This window comes from Theropithecus gelada, chromosome 8 (genome assembly GCF_003255815.1).
Source record: "Theropithecus gelada isolate Dixy chromosome 8, Tgel_1.0, whole genome shotgun sequence".
NCBI lineage: Eukaryota > Metazoa > Chordata > Mammalia > Primates > Cercopithecidae > Theropithecus > Theropithecus gelada.
The window spans coordinates 146,776,222-146,797,291 of NC_037676.1; the positions used below are offsets into that span (position 1 = coordinate 146,776,222).

Genomic DNA, 21,070 nt, shown 5'->3' on the forward strand with positions numbered 1-21,070 from the left:
CACAAGGAACAGGAGACGGCGCAGGGTCCATGTGCACTTTATTCACTCGCGTCGTCGCCTCTCGGGTCCATGCGTCTGGGCGAGCGTCTGAGCCGGGCGGGACCGCAAAGGCCCCGGGGCCACCCGACTGAGGACGCCGCCCGGGCCTCGGCAGGGCTGGGCCTTTTGTTTTTAATAAATAAAAACGGAACTCTAAAAAATATATATATAAAAACTGGGGAGAAATTAAGTTTTACAACAATTGGAACTCAAAATTCCCAAAATGGAAAATGTACAAACTCGGTCCCCCAGCAGCTCTGGCCTCGAGAACAGGCAGTCCCGGGCGCGGCGTCTTCACGCTCGTCAGCTGCAGGTCGGGGACGGGGATGGGGTAGAGCTTGGTTTTTGGTCAGAAGCCAAGAAAAAAGATCGGAGAAGAAAAGAAGGAATGACCTCAACTTCCTCTGCACGGAGGACAGGGACGGCTCAGAGATAAATAGCATTTAGGTTAAAACTATGTCATTAGCAAATTTAGTTCTTATATCTTTCCCTCTATTTATATCTCTATACACAGGTGGGCTGCGATGCAGGATAGATTCTGGATTTATAGTTACACGAAGAAAAAATACTCTCGCCCCTCCCCCACCCTGCCCCCAGAATGCCTGCCCAGCCCTGCCCCCTACCCCAGAGGACTTTGGTTTGGGGGCCCCCACCCCACCCACCGAGAGCCTGCCAGACCCCGGGCCCACTGCCCTGGAGCCCCCAAACTCCTGAGCAGTCACCAGCTGGGGACCACGGGCCGAGGAAGGGAGAGGCGGCGGGACAGGTCGGGAAGCTCCCCCGGGGCTGGGAAGAGCTGCAGGTCAGGACAAGGACCGGAGGAAGGGAAGGAGACGGGGGCGGCTGGGCAAGGCCCAGGCCAGGACGCGCAGGAGCCACGGGGAGGCAGCCCGGCCCCACGGAGGGCAGTGTCGCTCGGCTCCAGGACACTGAAGGCACTGAAGGCACTTTCTCGGAGCTGACCTGGGGCCAGCGGAGGGCGAGGCGGTGCCCGCGGGAACTGGCCGTGAGGTGGGGGGCCAGAGGCGCCCTCCCAGCCGCTGCTCTGCCCTGGCTGCACCCTCAGACCAGGCAGCAGACGTGGGGAGCGCCGGGGCCAGGGGCCTGGGGGAGGGGAGGGGGTTGCAGGGCTGGGCCGGGCGATTCTGGCTCCTCTGCCGGGAGAGCGAGTGCGGGGTTCGGCCTGGCTCAGGGCGGCAGGACGTCCCTCCTGTCCCCGGGCGCCCCCACTACAGCACACCCTCCATGAAGCTGGTGTCCAGGTGCTGGATGAGCACGCGCAGGAAGGACATCTCCTTGCGGGTGTTCTCGAAGATAACGCGCGGGTCGTCGGACTGGCAGCGCAGGCAGTTGGGCGCCATCACCATGGCCAGGTTGCTTACATCCATTTTGGTGACCGCGACGTTGGCCGGCTGCACGAAGACCTGGAGGAGGAGCGAGGGTGGGCGCGGAGGGGCGGGGGCGGGGCGGGGAGGGGGAAGCGGCGGGGACCCCCGCGGAGGGAAGTACCTGCAGGAAGCGGATGAGGTAGCAGAGCACCATGCGGTTGATGCGGGGCAGCGCGTGCACCACGGCCACCGCCGCCTCGGGGCTGTCGTAGTGCGCGATGCACTGCTCGTAGAACTCGTGCGGGATCAGGGGCTCCTCCAGCTCCCGGTACCACAGCTTCAGCAGGGATGCTGGGGACACAGCACGGGGCTTAGCGGGCCTGCTCGGCGGGCACCCCTGGACCAAGTGGGGTTCTGTGGCGGACACGAGGGGTGCTGTGGGTGACAGGCTGGGAGGGCCGGCCCGTTCTGGACAGGGCCCATCTGACCCGGCTGGGCCCGGACCCCAGAGGGCCTTTCAGCTCCTAGGGGCCTGAACTTGATCCTGGAGGCATGGGGGTCACGCCAGCAGAGACGTGCGAAACAGGGTTTTTCTCAGGAGTCTGTGCAGCTGCCTCGAGGGGGTGTCTGCACAGCAGGCATGGCGGAAGGGCACAGGGCAGAGAGCAGTAGGTTGGGAGGGGGCTGCACTGCACAGGCAGGCCTCGGGGTGCCCCGCAGACACCTGGGGAGACTGTGCAATGGGCAGGAAGGAGGATGTGCTGGAAGTGACTGGGAAGCCATCATATCACTGGGCAGGAGGCAGGATCAGGGTGGACTCCAGAGGTGGAGACAGGGACCCCTTAGCCACAGCCTGAGCCAGGCCTGCTCTGCTGCAGTGTGGAGGACTCACCAGGGACGTGGGGGTCTTCCAGGCCTGTGGGCACCTTCCACTGGTCCACCTGCAGCTTCAGAGCATTCACCTCGTCAATGTCCCCAGGGACCCTGCAGGGCACAGGGCAGGTCTCAGGCAACAGGAGCCTGCGCTGCGGCTTCATGATTCCGCCTGGACACTCCCTTTGGTCGGCCCCTGCTGACCCCTGGAGGGAGCAAAACCTCAGGACCCCCTGCCACCCCAGTTGGCCTCTTTCCCACGAACATGGGTGGATGGCACTCTTCAGGATTCCTGCCCCATACACCTGGGTCCGAGTGTGGTGTTTCCCCAGGCCACCGTCCCTCCCTGGACCCCTGCTGGCTCCCTGTGTGGATGCCCTCACCAAAGGGCCACTGGGGCTCAACCTGCAAGCCTCAGTTTCCCCAGCTGCCCTCCTGGGGCCTAGGTACCCCTTGCCCTGACAGGTGAGTCACGGGAGTAGGTGGCACCCTGTGCCATCCCTGTTCACAGACGAGGGCTGCCTGTCATCTGAGGCTCACACCCTGGGCTGCCCATGGCTGGTGTCCAAGCACGCTCTGGACTGCTGGTGGCCATCTGCAGGGCGCCCTCCCTGGCTGGCTGTGCTTCCTCTTCAGAATGGGTCCTGTCCTCTTTCCTGGCCTGCACACACTCGGGGTCAGCTTCCACACTGTGGCCCCAGCCTTCCATCTGCTCTCAGGTAGGGGTGGGGAAGCAGCCCAGCAGGCCTGAGGCTTAATGGCCCCTACATGCCAAAGATGCATGGTGGACACACAGCTGTGGCCCCCACACCCGGCGCCCGGGGTTGCCGTGGCACCTGAAGATGCCCTCTGTCTGGTCACCGTTGAGCGCCAGCACCTCCTCAGAGAGCCGTGTCTGCACCCAGGGCAGCTGGCGCTCAGGGTAGCGCTCCCTCTGCATGCCCATGACCTCCTGCAGTGCGCTGCCAAACATGGATGGGCTGAACACGGCGTTCTTGGCGTGCCGGATCTCCTCCACGTTGGGCTTCTTCAGCCCCTGTGAAGACAGGCTCTGTCCTGGTCTGGCCTGGCCGTCCTGCTTCCAGCCCTCCTCGCCCCCAAACCCTAACTCCTCCTGGGCTGCCCCTGGCTCTGCCTCCCCTCCTCTCATCCCTGTGAACTCCTGGCTCCAACTAGAGTAACGGACAAGCCCAGCTCCCCGGCCGGAGTCACTGTCTACAGCACCAGTTCGCAGGGTCCCTTGGGAAGGTGGGAGTGTCCCTTGGGCCGGCCAGGGCTGTCAGGGAGCATAGCACAGGCCAAGCTGGCTGAGCTGGGGTGAAACTTCCAGAAGTCTGTGGCAGGGCTGAGAGCCCTGGGGAGGGGTGTGATGGAAGCAGTGCATCAGAGAGAAGAGGATGTGGGGAAGGGGCCAGGCTCTTGGGACAGGTACAGGGAATGAGGTCCTGTGGCGCGGTCTGACTGAAGCCCTTTGCCTGCCTTGCTCCTGAGCTGGGAGTCTGGGCCTGGGAAGAGCCCCTCGGGGAGGGTACAGGTCAGAACACAGGGTCGGCCTGGCGCACCCCACCACTCACCTAGGTGGGCTCTGTGTGGCACCCTCTGCACTTCTGCCCCACACCAAACTGCAGGCGGGGCTCCTGGGGCTGTCCACCAAGGGTCTCTGTGTCCCCGCCTGCCCTCCCCGGTCCCCCAGGTGCACCCGTACCTTCTTGGCCCCGGTCAAGGCTGCCTTCTGCAGCTTGTGGTAACAGTACTTGGCATATGTGCTTATCGCCACCCCTGGAAAGAAATGGGACCCGATCAACCTGGTGTGGATGTGTGGGTGTGGGGCCAGAAGAGGGGTGAACAGACGCAGGTCCTTCAAGGGCCCTGGGGGACGGGGCTGGCCGGGCCCCAGCCACTCCCTGCCCACCGCAGCAGGTCCTCACTCTCTCAGGCAGTGTCCTTTAGAGCACAGACCCAAGGAGCACTTGCCCACCTGCGGAGGGACAGGCTGGGGAGGAACCCCTGTGGCAGCTCCACCCACTCTCCCACGGCCCCACAGGAACAGGAAGGCAAGGACCTGGGTCTGAGGGCCTCTAGACCCCACTGCTCCCTCCCTGGGGCCTGACCCAGGCAGCTGTCCAGGTACTTGACTCTTCTCTGCTTCAGGCCCCTCCCTGGCTTTTGGGCTCTGGGCAGGAGCCCCTGGAGGAGTCATTTCCACCTACCCAGCACCCACAGCCAGTGCTGGGGGAGGCAGACACTGAGCCATCTGGATAGCAAGCCCAGCTCTGCTGCAGCCCTGGGCTTGAAGTACCACCTTTGGGCTCTTCTGAAGGACTAAGGTGGCAATGAGAAGGCCCAGTCTTTCCCAAGGGAGGGGCTTTCTAAAACTCAGCCCCTGACAGCAGGGTCCCTGGGGGAAGGGGCAGTGTGCCTGAGTCAGCACCTGGGGAGGGACTCAGGGACCTCAGCCTGGGGAGTCTCCAGACACAGGGCCCAGGGGAAAGCGCCAGAGGGGAGAGGATTCCCAGGCTGGGTCTGGAAGGTGCAGCACCTTCCTGCTCCAGGTCAGGAAGAAGCAGATGAGAGAACATGCCAAGAGAAGCCGTCTGGGACCAGGGGAGCCATGGACCTTGGACAGCTGGACAGGACCCTGTGCTTCTGGACATGAGACCTGCCCCAGCACCCAGAGCCTACCGCCTGCCAGGGTGAGGGGGGCCTCTGGATCCTGACCCCCAATCGGAACGTCTTTGTCTTCTTTGAAGGAGCAGTTTCTAGTGGACAGCTGAGGACACGGGGTCCTTGGACCAGGTTCAAAAAGCACACACGTCTTGAGTCCATCTCTAATTGCCACAGAAGAGTGACATGTGACTGCTAACAAGACTACCAAAATGGATTTTTTTTTCACAGATGTTTAGGTCCTAGGAAATCTGTCATGGTCCTTGGGGCTGCAGGTCCTGGCACAGGATCTGGCCCCAGCCTCCAGCGTGGGACCAACGGTCTGGGCAGGCTATGAGGTACCCTCGTTTTTCTAGAAGGGATGGTGCCCACACACACTGGACCCAGGCTTCAGAGCCCCAGGAAGGCGGCAGAAACCCAGGGCCTCAGCTCAGCAGTTGGGACACAGAGTCACTAGGCCGGGGGGCCTGGGGCAGACGGCAGGGCCTGGCCTCCTGCTTGCTGTCCCTGCGGGAAGACAGGCCCTGATCTCCTGTCCCCTGGCCCCTGGTGGGACAAACACCCAGCCCCAGCCTGCTTGGGACCAGGACACCCTCCAACAGTCTGCGACTGGGATACACTGGGGCCACCGCTTCTCAGCTGATGGTGAGCATGATGCAATCTCTCTGTGCCTCAGTTTACTTCTCTGTAGGATGGGGACCGTGACAACGCCTGTCTCATGCAGTGCTCAGCAGGCAGCTGCCGGCGTCACGAGTGTACTGGGTAGGCCAGGGACTGAGGCCACACTGCCCCACCTGCAGCTTCACTCGGGGTCAGGCGGCCTGTGCCCTAAGGTCTAGAAAGCTGGGGATGACTGCTGCTCACGCTGCATCGGCACAGGGCCAGGCACCAAGGTGTCTGCTGACCTGTGGTGTGAGAGTGGGCAGTGCCCATGGCCAGCCCAGGGAGACCCTCACCTGTGTGGGGTGCTCTGCTCTGAACCCACTGCCCTGATCTGGCCTTGCCTGACCTCAGCTCTCATCACCATCCCCCTCCGGCTGCAGGCAAGCCCACGTGGGATGGCTGCCCATGGAGGGACCAACAGCAGCAGCTCTCCTAAGGTCTGTGCTGCTCTGCTCGGTGGCCAGGCCTGCCCCGGGGACCTTAGAGCTACAGGACCAGGTCACAGGTCTCCCAGGTCGCCAGGTGTGGCCAGGGCCTCCTGGTGTTGACCCTGCTCGCCACTTGACACACTCTGGGCTGCAATGTTCCACTGGGCTCCACTCCAGGCACAGGGGAGTCTGCTCCCTGCTCTGCCTGGCTGCAGCCAGGAGACTTTTACGGCCAACGGTGTCGGTCCAGCTCTCAGGCCACCAGACACCAGCTCAGGCAGGAGCGCAGAGCTCCTTCTACGCTGCCCCAGATGGAGTGGTCTGAGGATGCCTGTGACCAGGAATCTCACCCCTACATTGCAGCTGGCCCTCTTCTCCCAGGGTCCTGGGTGAGACCAGGCTGGGTGACTCAGGACTGGGTCACTGTACCCTGGCACAGACCTGTTGGTGGCAGCCTTGGAGGCGCCAGGGTGAGGACAAGTCCCCAGCTCGGCAGATGCCATCCTGGCATTCCCCACGAGGGCCCTTCATGCTCCTGTAGCCTCCTGCTGGCCCTGAAGTTGGCCCTAAGCAAACCTCATCCACAGAAAGCTTGCTGGCACTGTTCTGGGCCTGCATAGGCAGCATGCAGTCAGGGATGGCTTCCTGGAGGAAGGGGTGCCTAAGTTGAGTGGTCTCAAAGGAAGTGAAGTGGAGCAGAGAGGTGGTGGCGGAGCTCTAGACAGACGAGTGGGCATGAGGCACCAAGTGTGGCAGGACCACACTGCAGGAGCGGGGAAGGTGGCCCTGGAAGCCTGTGTGTGCACGTGTGCGCACAGCTGACTTGGTCTGACAGCACAGCTCTCAAAAGGGCACAGCCCTGGGTTTACAGGGCTTTCCTGAGCCAGGGCCTGGGGGAAGGTGGAGAGGTGGAAGCTGTGTGAGTGTGGGTGGTGGGAAGGGTGCTGGTGGGGAGGGTAGGGAAGCCCTCCCCCAGCTTCTGGGGGCCCACCATCAAAGCAGGGGATGGCTCCTTGCTGATTCTGAATGCAGGCTTGGCTCCTGTGGCCCAGGGGCAGCCCTGGGCTGGAAGACAGGGCTGAGGGGTACTTGTCTCCAGGGCACCACATACCTCTCCACCTGCAAACTTCCCTGTGGGGGTCAGGCCCACTCACTTACCTGGGGGCACCTCCAGTAGCCCTCGGCCAGCAAGTCCTCATGCCCCCACCCCATCAAGAACCCAGCAAGCAAGTTGGAAATGACTCTGGGCAGCACCAAGACAGGTGTGGACAGGCTTGACCTCTCCAGGGGTCCAGTCAGTCACCTGGGCCCTCCAGCTCGCTCAGGAGGCCACAGGCCTGAGGTTAGTGGCCCCATCCCCCCCGCCCAGAAGCGGTTAGAGAAGAGAAGGCCAGGTGGCCGAGGCTGGAGAGCAGAGCTGTGCAGACGCAGCGCCCAGGGGCTGCGGGGAGAGGCCCTACCATCCGGCTCTTCAACATAAGGCTTGGGTTTCTTTCTCAATTTGGACTTCTTCTTAGTGTTTCTTTCCAGGAGCTCTTTTATGTGCTGTGTCACTGGGGAGCAAAGAGAACCATGAGGACCACAGAACACAACGCTAGGAGCCAGCGCCCACTCAGCTCCCACACTTGGCCGGTGAGCAGGCCCCTGGGCCTGTTGGGGGCTCACGCTGTTTGGCTGGGGGCTGAGCGTGTCTGGGGGGACGTGGCTGTGTGTGTGAGTGGCAGAGAGGTGCCAGGGGCCCTTCGGAGCATTGTGTGGGCTGGGAAGCTGCTGTGCCTGTACTGGCCTAAGTAGAGGTGCAGGGAAGGCGTCTGGGGAGTTGGAGGAGAGCAGGCAGCATCTGCCCTCTGGCCGGCAGCAAGGCTGGGGCGGCCATGGCCTGGGCTCTCTGCCTGCCAGTCAGAAAACCAACAGAAACAAGTGGGCGAAGGCAGCTGGCCCCAAGCCAGCCACTGCAGTCAGAGGAGGGGTTCCCCTTAGGCTGATCTGGGCCTGCCTCCTGCTCTGCACAGCGTAACTCCGCCCTGTTGCCACCAGCCTTCATGACCTAGCTGAGGTCATGGCTGCCAGGCTTCTGTGAGGTGCCATCTCCTCCCCCTGCTCCGTGCCACACTCTGTAGGAGAAGTCACTGTGCCCCGCCCACACCTGAGGGGTGGGGTTAGGCTCCAGCTCCTGGAGGGTGGACATGTATGTAAATTATTTGTCATTATTCTGCACAGATTTATCTATTCCTATCTACTGAATTATTCTTTTTTTTTTTTTTTTTGAGACGGAGTCTCGCTCTGTCGCCCAGGCTGGAGTGCAGTGGCCGGGTCTCAGCTCATCGCAAGCTCCGCCTCCCGGGTTCACACCATTCTCCTGCCTCAGCCTCCCGAGTAGCTGGGACTACAGGCGCCCGCCACCTCGCCCGGCTAATTTTTTGTATTTTTTTGGTAGAGACGGGGTTTCACCGTGTTAGCCAGGCTAGTCTCGATCTCCTGACCTCGTGATCCGCCCGTCTCGGCCTCCCAAAGTGCTGGGATTACAGGCTTGAGCCACCGCGCCCGGCGAATTATTCATTTATATCAATCAGTATGGACTCACGGAATTTTTTTTTTTTTTTTTTTTTTTTGTGAGATAGGGTCTCACTGTGTCACCCAGGCTGGAGTGAGTGGTGCGATCTCAGCTCACTGCAACCTCTACCTCCTGGCAACCTCCACCCACCGCAACCTCCACCTCCCGGGTTCAAGAGACTCCCACCTCCCACCTCAGTCTCCTGAGTGGTTAGAATTACAGGCATGCGTCACCACCTCTGACTGATTTTTGTATTTTTGGTAGAGATGAGGCTTTACCATGTTGGCCAGGTTGGTCTTGAACTCTTTTTTTTTTTTTTCAGACGGAGTCTCACTCTGTAGCCCAAGCTGGAGTGCAGTGGCCGGATCTCAGCTCACTGCAAGCTCCGCCTCCCGGGTTTACGCCATTCTCCTGCCTCAGCCTCCCAAGTAGCTGGGACTACAGGCGCCCGCCACCTCGCCCGGCTAGTTTTTTGTATTTTTTAGTAGAGACGGGGTTTCACCGTGTTAGCCAGGATGGTCTCAATCTCCCGACCTCGTGATCCGCCCGTCTCGGCCTCCCAAAGTGCTGGGATTACAGGCTTGAGCCACCGCGCCCGCTGGTCTTGAACTCTTGACCTCAAATGATCCACCCGCCTCGGCCTCCCAAAGTGCTGGGATTACAGGTGTGAGCCACCACGCCCGGCCTACTTATGGATTTTATTTTATACTTGGGTTATAACCCAATGGGTCTTTATCTTGTTGCTCAACTTGCTCCAGCCTTGGCCACTCGGAACTCCTTCCGCTGGCTCCTGTGTCCCTGTGGCAGGCGTCACCCCCACCTCTGGCACTTTCTCACTTTTGACTCCATCTCGTATTGTATATGCCCTGCACCAGCCCTGGAATCACCCACTTCTCCAAGGAACACTGGATCCTTTTAATGGAAAACGGTATTTAGAAACCAAGATCTGGGTGTGTGACGTGCTTACTGCTACCAGGAAATCACTGCTTGCAGGCCCTCTCAACGGACAGAATGAGGAAACACCTGCGTGCACGCTAACTCCTGTTCACACGCACATCTGTAAATATTTCTGGATGTCACCGTCTGTCTCGGTATCAGCTAAACATGGCCTCTAACTTGATTCCATTACCGCCGTTAGTCGCTCTGGCTTCCTCCCTCTGCGTGTCTGTAACTGGTGTATCTTCTCATTCTTTTAACAGTCTTTTGTAGGAGACTTAATTTTGATCAAATCCAATTTATCCATGTTTTCCTTTTATAGATAGTACTTTTGGAATTATATATAAAAATCTTTGCCTCCCTCAGGAAAGCAAGCATTTTCTCCTGTTTTGTTCCAGAAGTTTTATAGTTTTAGGTTTTATATCTTGGTCTCCCAGTGATCCATTTGCAGTTATTTTTTTGTGTACACTCCAAAATATACATTGAAATTCATCTGTTGTTTGCATTTGGACATCCAGTTTTCCCAGCACCCTCGAAGGAAAAGGCTGTCCTTTCTTCACTAAGCTGCCTCTGCAGCACTGTGGAAAGCTGGCTCATGCATACAGGGGTCTGTTCTAACCTTGCTCTCTGTGGCACTGACCCCCTGTCTGCCTCAAGGCCAGTGCCACACTCTCTTGTCGGTCTAGCTTTATAACAAGTCAGGTGCTGTAAATCCTCTAGCTCTGTATTTTTTCAAAGGGGTTTTGGCTATTCTAGGTCCTTTGTAGCTCCTATACATTCTAGAATCAGCCTGTCAATTTCTAAAATAAAAAAATGTAGTACAATTTGCATTCAGATTTAATCTATGCATCAGTTTGGTAGAAGTGATGGCCTAACAGCATTGAGTCTTCTGACTCATAAGCACAGTAGACCTTGTCATCTACTTTACTGCTTTACTTTCAGCAATGGTTTGCAGTTTTTACTGTGCAGGTATTACACGTCCTTTGTCAGATCTATCTCTAAGTATGTCATATTTTAAAATGCTACTGCAGGCAGACACAGAGAAGCTGAGGCAGAAGGATCGCTTGAGGCAAGGAGTTAAAGATCAGACGGGGCAACATTGCAAAACTTCATCTCTACAAAAAAATTAAATTGGCCAGGTGTGGTGACTCAGGCCTGTTGTCCTAGCTACTCAAGATGTTGAGGCTGGGGCATCATAGCCTGAGCCCAAGAGCTGGAGGCTCCAGTGAGCTATCACACCGCTGCATGCCGCCCTGGGCCACAGAGTCTCAGAAGAAATAAATACATGCGATGGTACTCCACCCTGGAGACCCTGTCTCTAAATAAATAAATACATGCAATTGCAAATGGTATTTTAAAATACCAGCTTCTAATAATCTGTTGCTAGTATATAGAAATGTGAGGCCAGGCTTGGTGGCTTACATCTGTGATCCCAGCACTTTGGGAGGCTAAGGTTGGAGAATCACTTGAGTCTAGGAGTTCGAGATCAGCCTGGCCAACATGGTGAACCCTTGTCTCTACAAAACTTAAGAAAAACATTAGCTGGGCTTGGTAGTGCCTGTGGTCCCAGCTACTCGAGAGGCTGAGGTGGGAGGATCCCATGAGCCTGGGAGGTGGAGGCTGCAGTGAGCCGTGACAGCGCTACTGCACTCCCCTGGGCAATACAGTGGGACCCCGTCTGGAAAAAAAAGAAATATTTATTTATTTGAAACGAAGTCCCTGTCTGGGGATTAAAAAAAGAAATAATTAATTAATTAATTTGAAGCAGAGTCTTGCTCGTCACCCAGGCTGGAGTGCAACGGCACGATCTCGGCTCACTGCAACCTCCGCCTCCTGGGTTCAAGTGATTCTCCTGCCTCAGCCTCCTGAGTACCTGGGATTACAGGCACACACCACCACGCCCATCTAATTTTTTTTTTTTTTTTTTTTGGAGACGGAGTCTCGCTCTGTTGCCCAGGCTGGAGTGCAGTGGCCGGATCTCAGCTCACTGCAAGCTCCGCCTCCCGGGTTTACGCCATTCTCCTGCCTCAGCCTCCCGAGTAGCTGGGACTACAGGCGCCCGCCACCTCGCCTGGCTAGTTTTTTTTTTTTTTTTGTATTTTTAGTAGAGACGGGGTTTCACTGTGTTAGCCAGGATGGTCTCGATCTCCTGACCTCATGATCCGCCCGTCTCGGCCTCCCAAAGTGCTGGGATTACAGGCTTGAGCCACCGCGCCCAGCCTAATTTTTGTATTTTTTAGTAGAGACAGGGTTTCACCATGTGGGCCAGGCTGGTCTCGAACTCTTGGCCTCAAGTGATCCACCTGCCTCAGCCTCCCAGAGTGCTTGGATTACAGGCGTGAGCCACTGCGCCCAGACTGCTTTCCTTATTAAGCAGAGTTTTAACCAATCCTTTGTTTTCAGCATCAGGGTCACCCTCTTCCCCCTTTGCTAGAGGAATCTGGCTCTACCCACTTTGGAGCTTTTAAGGGTTTGCTGCCTGCTTTAGCTTTTCCGTTTTCCCACCATCTGCCCAGGATTCACCATTTTTGGTCCACATGCTCCAGCTTCTAAAACAGTTGTTCTTCCTTTTCCATTTTCTTTTTCTTTGTGGGTTTTTAAAATTGTGGTAAAATACATATAACATAAAACTTACCACTTTAACCATTTTAAAATAGTTTTGTGACATTAAGTACATTTACATTGTTGTACAACCATCACCACTGTCCATCTCCAGAACTTTTTCATCTTCCCAAAGTAGACCTCCATCCGCATTAAACCCTCACTTCCTGCTTCTCCCTCCCCCAGTTGTGGCACCCACCATTCTAGTTTCCGTCTCTGAGGATCTGACTCCTCTCGGGCCTCACGGAGGTGGAATCCTGCAATCTCTGGCCTGTGACTGGCTTCTTGCCTTTAGCATGATGCCCTCAAGGTTCATCCACGTGTATCTGTCAACACCTCCTTCCTTTTTAAGACTGGAAATAATTTTCCATTTCGTGGCTGGAGATGTTCTGTTTCTCCACTCAGTTGCTGATGGATCCTCGGCATGTTCCCACCTTTTAAGTTATAAAAGCTGCTGGGAACGGGGTGTACAAATCACCGTTAAGAGTCTTGGCTCCCAGCTCTTCTGGGCCGTTCCAGAAGTGGAAATGCTGGATGACATGGGAATTCTATTTGTAATTATTCGAGGAACTGCCTACTACCTTCCACAGTGGCTGTACCATTTTACATTCCTTTCTGGTTTTTTTGCCTTTAAAAAATGGTTTCACTGGCCGGGCATGGTGGCTCACGCCTGTAATCCCAGCACTTTGGGAGGCCAAGGCAGGCGGATCACGAGGTCAGGAGAACGAGACCACACTGGCTAACACGGTGAAACCCCGTCTCTACTAAAAATACAAAAATTAGCCAGGTGTGGTGGTGGGTGCCCGTAGTTCCAGTTACTCGGGAGGCTGAGGCAGAATGGTGTCAACCTGGGAGGCGGAGCTTGCAGTGAGCCGAGTTCGCACCACTGCACTCCAGCCTGGGCAACAGAGCGAGACTCCGTCTCAAAAAAAAAAAAGGCTTCACTGTCATTTTAGTGAGTTCAAGGTGGAGGTGAGGCAAATGCCCATGTTCAATCTGCTGTCATGAGCTGGAAGCCAGGAGACCTTGCTGGATGCATGAAGAAGCGAGCAGTGAATGAAATCTTTAGGGGTCTCCAGCCTTCCAAAATATACAGACGTGGAGCAGGTGGGAGAGCTGAAGCTACCATGCCCACTGCCAGGTGCGCTCGATGTCTGTGACGAGAACCTGCTGAGGGAGGTCCTGGGGACCAGTCAGGAGACCCAAAGGTGTGACCACCCATGAGACAAGGCTAAGCTGGGGGCATCACCTCGTGGGGCCTCAGTCCCCGAGGGTGGGGACCACACAGTGCAGGTCATGCAGGTGCTGGGAGATAAGACAATCAAAGGCTCCTGAGGCTGAGGCAGGCAGGGTGCTCAGGGCAATGCACCAGGCTCAGCTCTGCCCCTCACCAAGGGTCCCCAGGCTACAGTTTCCTTTTTCTAAGAACTCTGCTGCAGCCTAGCTGGCCCTCCAGGGCACAGGCTACATCCTACATCCTCCTCGGCTGATAGGGCCCATCTTTCTTCCCTCCCCTCCCCACCTCTCCTCTCCTCCTTTCCCTTTTTCCCTCCCCCCTCCCATGGGGTCTTAGCTGGGCACAATGGCTCATGCCTGTAATCCCAGCACTTTGGGAAACTGAGGCAGGTGGATCAACTGAGGTCAGCAGTTTGAGACCAGCCTGGCCAACATGGTGAAACCCTGTCTCTACTAAAAATACAAAAACTAGCCGGGTGTGGTGATGCTCACCTGTGGTCCCTGCTATGTGGGAGGCTGAGGCAGGACAATTGCTTGAACCTGGGAGGCAGAGGTTGCAGTGAGCTGAGATCGCACCACTGCACTCCTGCACTCCAGCCTGGGCAACAGAGCGAGACTCTATCTCAAAACAACAACAACAACAACAACAACAAAAAAGGGTCTTGCTCTGTTGCCCAGGCTGGAGTGGTGGAGTGCAGTGGTGCATTCATGACTCACTGCAGACTTAACCTCCTGGGCTCAAGCAATCCTCCCGCCTCAGCCTCCCAAGTAGTTGGGACTACAAGCATGTACCACCACGCCTGGCTAATTTCCTTTATAACATTTTTCATAAAGACAGGGTCTCACTCTGTTGCCCAGGCTGGTCTCAAACTCCCAAGCTCAAGGGATCCTCTTGCCTCGGCCCAAAGTGCTGGGACTCCAGGTGTGAGCCGCTGTGCCTGGCTGGGCCTGTCTTTCTGAGCAGCAGGAGGCTGGCTGGAAGGGTGTGAGGCTCATTTGGGAAGGGATGGCCACCGTGTATGTAGAGGCCTCTCCTCTGGGCTCAGGGTCAATCAGGGACCCTGACAGATGAACCTAGGAGTGGACCCTGTGGCTGGAGATGGGGTTCTGGCTGTGAGGGTGGCCATAGTACCACAGCCAAGATGCAGGCTGCCTGCCAGTGGGACTGCACAGAGCCCCAGCCCTGCTGTCGCTCCAACCCAGACAGTGCTCTTGGCCTTCATGGGCCTTCCTTGGCAGAGCTCTGAAGCCATGGCCACCCAGGTTGAAGCCTGATTCCTTTTTCCATGCAGGCCAGGACCCCACAGCTATAAGACACGAGGACAAAGGCACATGAGCCTACGTGTGAAGGGCAGTGGCCTGGAGCACACACTCCTCTAGGAGGCCACAGCCTCTACTTACATACAGCAGAAAAGGCCCCGCCACACACTGGCTAGGCAGCTGGCCCAAGATGGGCCCAAGGAATCTCAGGCCTTTGTCTGGCTGTCTCCCGGCCCTTCACTCGCCTACTCTTGGGTACCCACTGTGGGCTGCATGCTGTGCTGAGCAGCAGGGGCTCAGTTCCACAGCCTCCACCTCAGGCACGACATTCCCAGGCCCTTCTGGAAGAGGGCGAGGAGGTGAACTGCAACGCCAACAGGAGCACAGCCCCTAGGACTTCACCTGCTTCTTGAAGGGCCCAGGACCAGGGACTGGGCTTCACGGGCCAGCCCAGCCTGCCTGGCACCCTGCTCTGGTCCCCCTCTGCACATGCAGAGCCCCAGCCGCCTGCCAAGCTCTGCCTCTGCTGTGATTTTGTGTTGAAAAGTCGGGTGAAACTGCATGGTTTCCAAAATCTTCCCACAAACAGCTGACGGACTGGGTGGTGCTGTCCCCAGGAACCTCCCATTGCCCTGTGGCCTCCACCCTGCCTCTGTGCCCACAGCAGCTTGTGAGCCACCTTCCCCACACCTGGGCTGGCGGTAACAGGGGTAAAGCCCAGCAAGGCCCTGACCAGGGGCTCAATCTCTGCAGAGGCAAAGGCCAGACCAGGGTGGGCTCTCACTACCACAGAACAGTCCATGACATGTCTGACCTGGAGGGTGTGTGTGCATGCGTGCATGTGTGTGTGCGTGCATGCATTTCTGGACATCAGTTCTGTGGCTGTGCCCTGCAGATACCCACAATGTGAGGTAGAGGGCGGCTTGCTGCAGACACAGGGCTGTCTGGCTGACGGCACCATGGCCTGGGCCCAGCACACCTGAAGCATCGTCTTGGAGAGCCCTGGGCAGACTCTGGCCTCCCACGTTGCCCCAGGCAGCCATCAGGATGGGTTGACAGCTCCAACTTACGACCCCATGGGGCAGCTTCGGGGCAGCTCAGGTGCTGCATGACCTGCATGTGAGCCACGGTCACTGAGCTGCTGCCTGCTCACAGGAGCCTTCTGCCAGGATCATGCCCAGAACAGACAACCTGGGTCTTGCCAGGGTGGTAACCCCTCTAGGCCATGGATGGCAGAAGGCGAGTGCAGCAGGCATGCAGGGGCCTGACCACGGCTGCTGCCCTTGTCACGAAGCGGGACTGGCCGTGGTGGGCTTGGAGCAGAGTGGATGCGGCCATCGAGGTCCCACGTCCTCGTGTCTGCCAGGGCTCCGGAGCTCTTCGCCTCAGTGCTAGGTGGGGCTCCAGAAAGAGGCCACACAGGGTGTGGGGTGTTTCGGGAGGTGTGTGTCAAGCCACGGCCCTGTGTGGACGGCTGCCAGGGACTTCACCAGCTGCCACCCAGCACAGTAGGAGCCCTCTCCACTGCCCTTACCTGAGCTGGAGGCAGAGCCCGTGCATGGCCTTACCTTTGGTGTCATTGACGGGGTCCATGTGTCGGTAGATGTAGCCTTCCAGGTAGGAGTGGAACTTGGGAGTGGGCGGGAAAAAGGCTAGGCAGATGGCCATGAGCTCCCAGCCGCGGGCCAGGCTCTCCAGGCGGAAGTTCTCAGTGGTCTGCCGGCACAGCTGGATGTAGAGCTCGTCCCGCAGGCCCTGCACGCTCCAGCCCTTGGTGGCGACCTCCAGGGCCACGTGCAGCGGGTCGGCCTTGGCCCGCCGGTCACCCATGTACATTTGAATCAGCTTGAAGAGCTCGCAGGCCTCCTTCTTCACGTGCCGGTCGCTCGTCACGATCATGGGCTTCTTGATGGACTCGCTGCTCCAGGCCAGCATGTTGGCGATGGACACCTTCCGCCGGAAGAGGCCCTGAGTGTGCTTGTTGAAGTGCTTGGAGGCCCAGTTCTCGATGTCCGTCTCCGAGGAGGGCTTGCGCAGCGTGAAGGTGGGGAAGACGCAGCTGGCGCTGGGAATGCCGCTGCGGCTCTGCCGGCTGCTCTCAAACTGGGCACAGGCACCGAGGTCCTCAGACTGAGAAGGACAAATGGGGCTGGGCTGTTAGGGGGTGGAGGAGGGCCAGGCAGTTGGGCTCACTGGGCCACAGTCCCCAGAAGTGTGAGCTGGGGCCCCACCAGAGCCAGTCAGGTGAGAGGCCTGCCCTGCTCACCACAAGGCTGCCTGAGGGGGAGGCCCAGGGGAGCCCAGCCTGTCCACAGATGCGGCTGGGGCTCTGGAACCCTGTACTGCCAAGGTGTGGCAAGGCAGCCTGCTGATGGGTGACCCAGGTGACCTGGCTGAGGGTGAAGCAGGAGGAAGGGGAGCATCCGCTGGCATCCCCAGGGGGCTGACCTTACTCTGCCACCCCCTGAGAAGTGTCAGTGCCCTTGTTCAGGCACGGAAGGCTGCAGTTCACACCAGGTAAAAGCGCTGTCTGGTTCCCAATCCCTTCACTGCTGTGACCCCAGGCCCTTCCTCCAGCCTTCACCCCAGGCCAACCTCCAGGAGGCCCCTCCCTGCCTGCTGCTCTGAGAGGACCCTGGTCCACGCACCCTGGGCATCTCTGCCCTCTTGTCCTCCTGCATCTTGAGCAGTGGACAAAAGCACAGCCTGGAAGGTGTTCTGAGGTCTCCATCCTGGAGACTATGGAGGCCACCCAGGCTCTCAAGGCCTCCCCACCCCAGGAAGCTCCCTGGGTTCCTCCTCCACCCTCCTGGGTCCTCAGACCCCGTGAGGCAGAGGCTTCCTGTGTCTGCAGCCAACCAGTGTGAAAGGCCAGGGTCAGGAGATGAGAACAAGGACAGAGATGCTGGACAGAGGTGCACGTGGCCTCCACGGGATCTGGCCTCCTTCAGCTCCAGGAGCCAGGTGGGGAACGTGCCAGAGGCCCCAGGCTGGGTGCAACATCCCTGAATTCCTGGGGCCTCTGACCCCTCAGCAGTTCTTCCTACCCCAGGGAACCTCGGAGACTGGCTTTGAGAAACACCAGGGAGCCCCCGACACCCTGGCTGCCCGCTCCTTAGGAGCCCCGGCCACGGCTCTGGTGGCCACCACCCTCCCAGTCTGCTGAGGCTGCCTCTGTTCTGTTGCTGGAGTCAGGGTGTGGCCTCCAGCTCCCAGGTGCCCCCAGGATGAGGAAGGCACTGCCAGGGAACCCCCAGCAGCCCACACCCCACGGCGGCCTCCTCATGGACTCCCGGCTCAGCTGTGACAGCCTGCTGGAGTGCTCAGGGCCCCGGAGACACAGGGCTTCAGAACTCTGCGTGCTGTGTACACGCCCTGGACGCCAGGTCTCCTGTGCCCGGCCCATGGGGCCCACTCTGACTGCGCTGGCCCCAGGCCTTAGCCCCAGGCCCTCAGGCTCAGCTCCACCCGCAGGGCCCTCACCTGTGAGGGGTGGAGGTAGGGCTCTGGCGAGGCCAGGTTGGTCTGCACTGAGACGCTCTTCTCCAGTAGGATCTGGGGGAAGCCGAGCTTCTCGAAGGTACCCCTCCTCCAGTGCTTGTTCTCCTGCTGGGCCAGCGCCTCGTCCTCGCTGAAGGCCCGCACCACCGGCCCGGGCATGGGCAGTGGCAGGGCGCCGTCGCTCTCGTAGCCAGAGCCGTCCTGCTGGGAGTCCCAGCTGCTCCTCTGCTTCATGTGGAAATGGGCCTGCTGTGCCTCCCAGGCCAGCCGAGCCTGTGCCAGGAAGGGCTCGGCCGCGCCCCGCGCCCCGTCGGCCTCACCTTCCGCTCGCTTCACAGGAGCGAGGCTGGTCCCGCACGGGGGCTGTTCCTCCGCCAGGGGCTGCTCCACAAGCAGGTCCCCGGGGCCCTCGGTGGGGGTGGCGCTGGTGGCTTGGCACAGAGAGGGCTTTCTGCTCTTTCGCTTGCGCGTGCCCGGGGAGTAGCCTGTGGAGGACAGGGTGTCCTGCTGGCTGGACCAGGACATGGCGTCCTCCTGGGCCTGTGGCAGCGGCGTGGGCGGCTGGCTGTGCCGCAGCTCAGGTCCCTCCATGGTGCTGTAGTCTCCGGACTTGACGCCCAGGCGCTGGTCCCTCAGCAGGCAGGGGCTGGGCTGCAGGGAGTAGGAACCCCCGCCGGGGTTGGGCGCGTACTTGTGCCGCGGGCCGGCGCGCAGCTTGGGGCTGGAGCCCGCCTGCTCCACATAGACCAGCTGCCGCACGTACTCCTTGCCGGCCGGACTGTACTCCAGGCTCAGGAAGCGCTCGGGGCACTTCTGCTTGGTGAGCACCAGCTGCTGGCAGGGCGAGGGGGGACCCTGCTTGTTGGGCTGGAGGAACGGCCGGGGCTTGCGGCCCGGGGACCGCTGGGGAGAGCCGGCCTGGTAGCCCCCGCCAGCCTCGAACTGCATGTCCATGGGGGGCTCATCGTAGATGGGGGCCTGGTACTCCACTGGGGGCTCCTCGTAGAGCGGGGGCTCATAGCCATAGCGCGGGGAAGAGGGCTGCGAGTCCCCGGAGGGCTTTCGGGGCTGGGCCAGCAGCGGGGAGCTGCTCCCGGGGAGCTCGGCCCTCTTCAGGAAGGGTGATGGCCTCCTCTCTGGGAAGAAGATGGTGCCGTCAGCCTCCGGGGCGAAGGTCTGCAGGCTGGGCGAGTGCTGGCTGCCGGAGGGTCTGCGCGAGCGGACCCCAGGCGGGCCGTCTGGGGCGTAGCCATTGCCCTGGGCGGCGAGAAAGCTGGGCTCGCGGTCAGCGACCTTGATGAGCATGCGCTCTTTGGCGCCCAAGTTCCACCGCAGCGAGGAGGTCCTGCGTGGGGGGTGGACGGGCACAGGTGACTGCCTGCCTGCGGCTCCCACGAACCCTCTGTTGTACGCTTTCCTCACTGGGGCCCTGTGCCCTGGAGCCCCTCACACCTGCCCTGGCCCAGCCCTCACAGCCCTCCCTCTGGGGCTCTCCTGGAGCTGCCGCCCACGACCAGGCGTCTGTCTGCTCTGATCCCAGCCCCTGACCGGGCACAGAGCTGCTTCTGTAACTACAACAGGGGGCGGCCTTACCGCGGCCCTTACTGTGGATGCTGTGCAAGTGTCCTCCGAGCTGCCTGGGCCGCCAGGCAGGCTCCTGGGCCCTGTGTTCCTGCTGAGCGGTGGCGTTGGACCTGTCCCAGCGGTCCAGGTGAGCCCAGCAGGAGCAGGGCACACCACCAGCATCCCACACACCACCAGCATCCCACACACCACCAGCATCCCACGGCCCCATTTTCCAACTGGGAGCTCCTGTGAGCTCCAAAAAGACGGACTGTCCTCCTCTGACCCCGCCCGTCACACGCTCACTCCAACATCTGCAGGTTCCACTAACACCCGCACCTGGCTGAGGGCACCGCAGTTCCCGGAGTCACACTGTCTGCGTCCCCACCAGTCCTCCCAACCCAGTGCATGAGCCCCACTCCCTCCTCCGCAACAAGGGAGACCCTGCCCTGGGCAGCACTGCAGAAGCAATGCCCACACGTGCTCCACCCCTGGAGGCCCAAGGTCAGCACTGGTCCTGTGTCCACAGCCGTGCCTGCCATGCAGGGTGCTGGACCCAGGATGCTGCCAGGGAGAGATGAGGGGCCCCTCTACAACCTTCCATCTCCTGGAGGCCACTTGGGTGTGGTTCTCTATTTGGGATGCATAGCACTTTGTACACCTGGGGCCTGACGTCTTCTACAATTTCCAAATGTTACTTTTACCCCGTTTCCTCTCTCCTCTCTTCTGGAAATCCAACTGTACTCTTTCTTACTGTACACCACGTGGTTTGGTTTTGGTTTTTTGAGACAGAGTCTCGCTCTGCTGCTGGGCTGGAGTGCAGTGGCACAGTCTTGCCTCACTGCAACCTCCACCTCCCAAGTTCAAGTGATTCTCCTGCCTCAGCCTCCCGAGTAGCTGGGAGGCATGTGCCAAGACACCCAGTTAATTTTTGTATTTTTAGTAGAGAGATGGGGTTTCATCATGTTGGCCAGGCTGGTCTCGAACTCCTGACCTTGTGATCCGCCCACCTCGGCCTCCCAAAGTGCTGGGATTACAGGCGTGAGCCACCGAGCCCAGCCCCGCGTGGTTTTCATGCGTGTTCTGCAGCAGTTTCCATTGCTTGGCAGCTCCACACTTCAGAATATTTTCTTCTCAGCTGCCTTCCAGTTTACTACTTTTCTATTTAGCTACATTTAATCTGCTCTTAAACGGACTGTCTTAGTCCGTTCAGGCTTCTATAACAAAATACTACAAACGAGGTAACTTAAAAATAGGGAATGGCTGGGAACGGTGGCTCACGTCTGTAATCCAAAGACTTTGGGAAGCTGAGGCAGGAGGATCACTTGAGTCCAGGGGTTCAAGACCAGCCCAGGCAACAGAGCAAGTCCCCATTTCTATAAAAACAAAAACCAGTGGCTCAAGCCTGTAATCCCAGCACTTTG

General features: G+C 59.0%; 1 protein-coding gene across 2 annotated transcripts in view; it reads right to left on the minus strand.

The window, feature by feature from the left end:
• Nucleotides 1-21: 21 nt before the first annotated feature.
• The window catches only part of ARHGAP39 (Rho GTPase activating protein 39), a 142,524-nt gene continuing 121,475 nt past the window's right edge, over nucleotides 22-21,070 (minus strand). Inside the window, exons 5-13 of one of the 2 annotated variants that reach the window (XM_025395394.1) lie at nucleotides 18,066-19,428; nucleotides 16,151-16,712; nucleotides 14,828-14,923; nucleotides 7,456-7,548; nucleotides 3,946-4,019; nucleotides 3,077-3,276; nucleotides 2,260-2,351; nucleotides 1,549-1,718; nucleotides 22-1,463 (exon numbers count right to left, since the gene is read on the minus strand). In XM_025395394.1, coding sequence (XP_025251179.1) covers nucleotides 1,269-1,463; nucleotides 1,549-1,718; nucleotides 2,260-2,351; nucleotides 3,077-3,276; nucleotides 3,946-4,019; nucleotides 7,456-7,548; nucleotides 14,828-14,923; nucleotides 16,151-16,712; nucleotides 18,066-19,428 — 2,845 coding nt within the window. In that variant the 3' untranslated portion in view covers nucleotides 22-1,268. The remainder of the gene's footprint in view (nucleotides 1,464-1,548; nucleotides 1,719-2,259; nucleotides 2,352-3,076; nucleotides 3,277-3,945; nucleotides 4,020-7,455; nucleotides 7,549-14,827; nucleotides 14,924-16,150; nucleotides 16,713-18,065; nucleotides 19,429-21,070) is intronic. The other variant, XM_025395395.1, reaches the window with a different exon arrangement.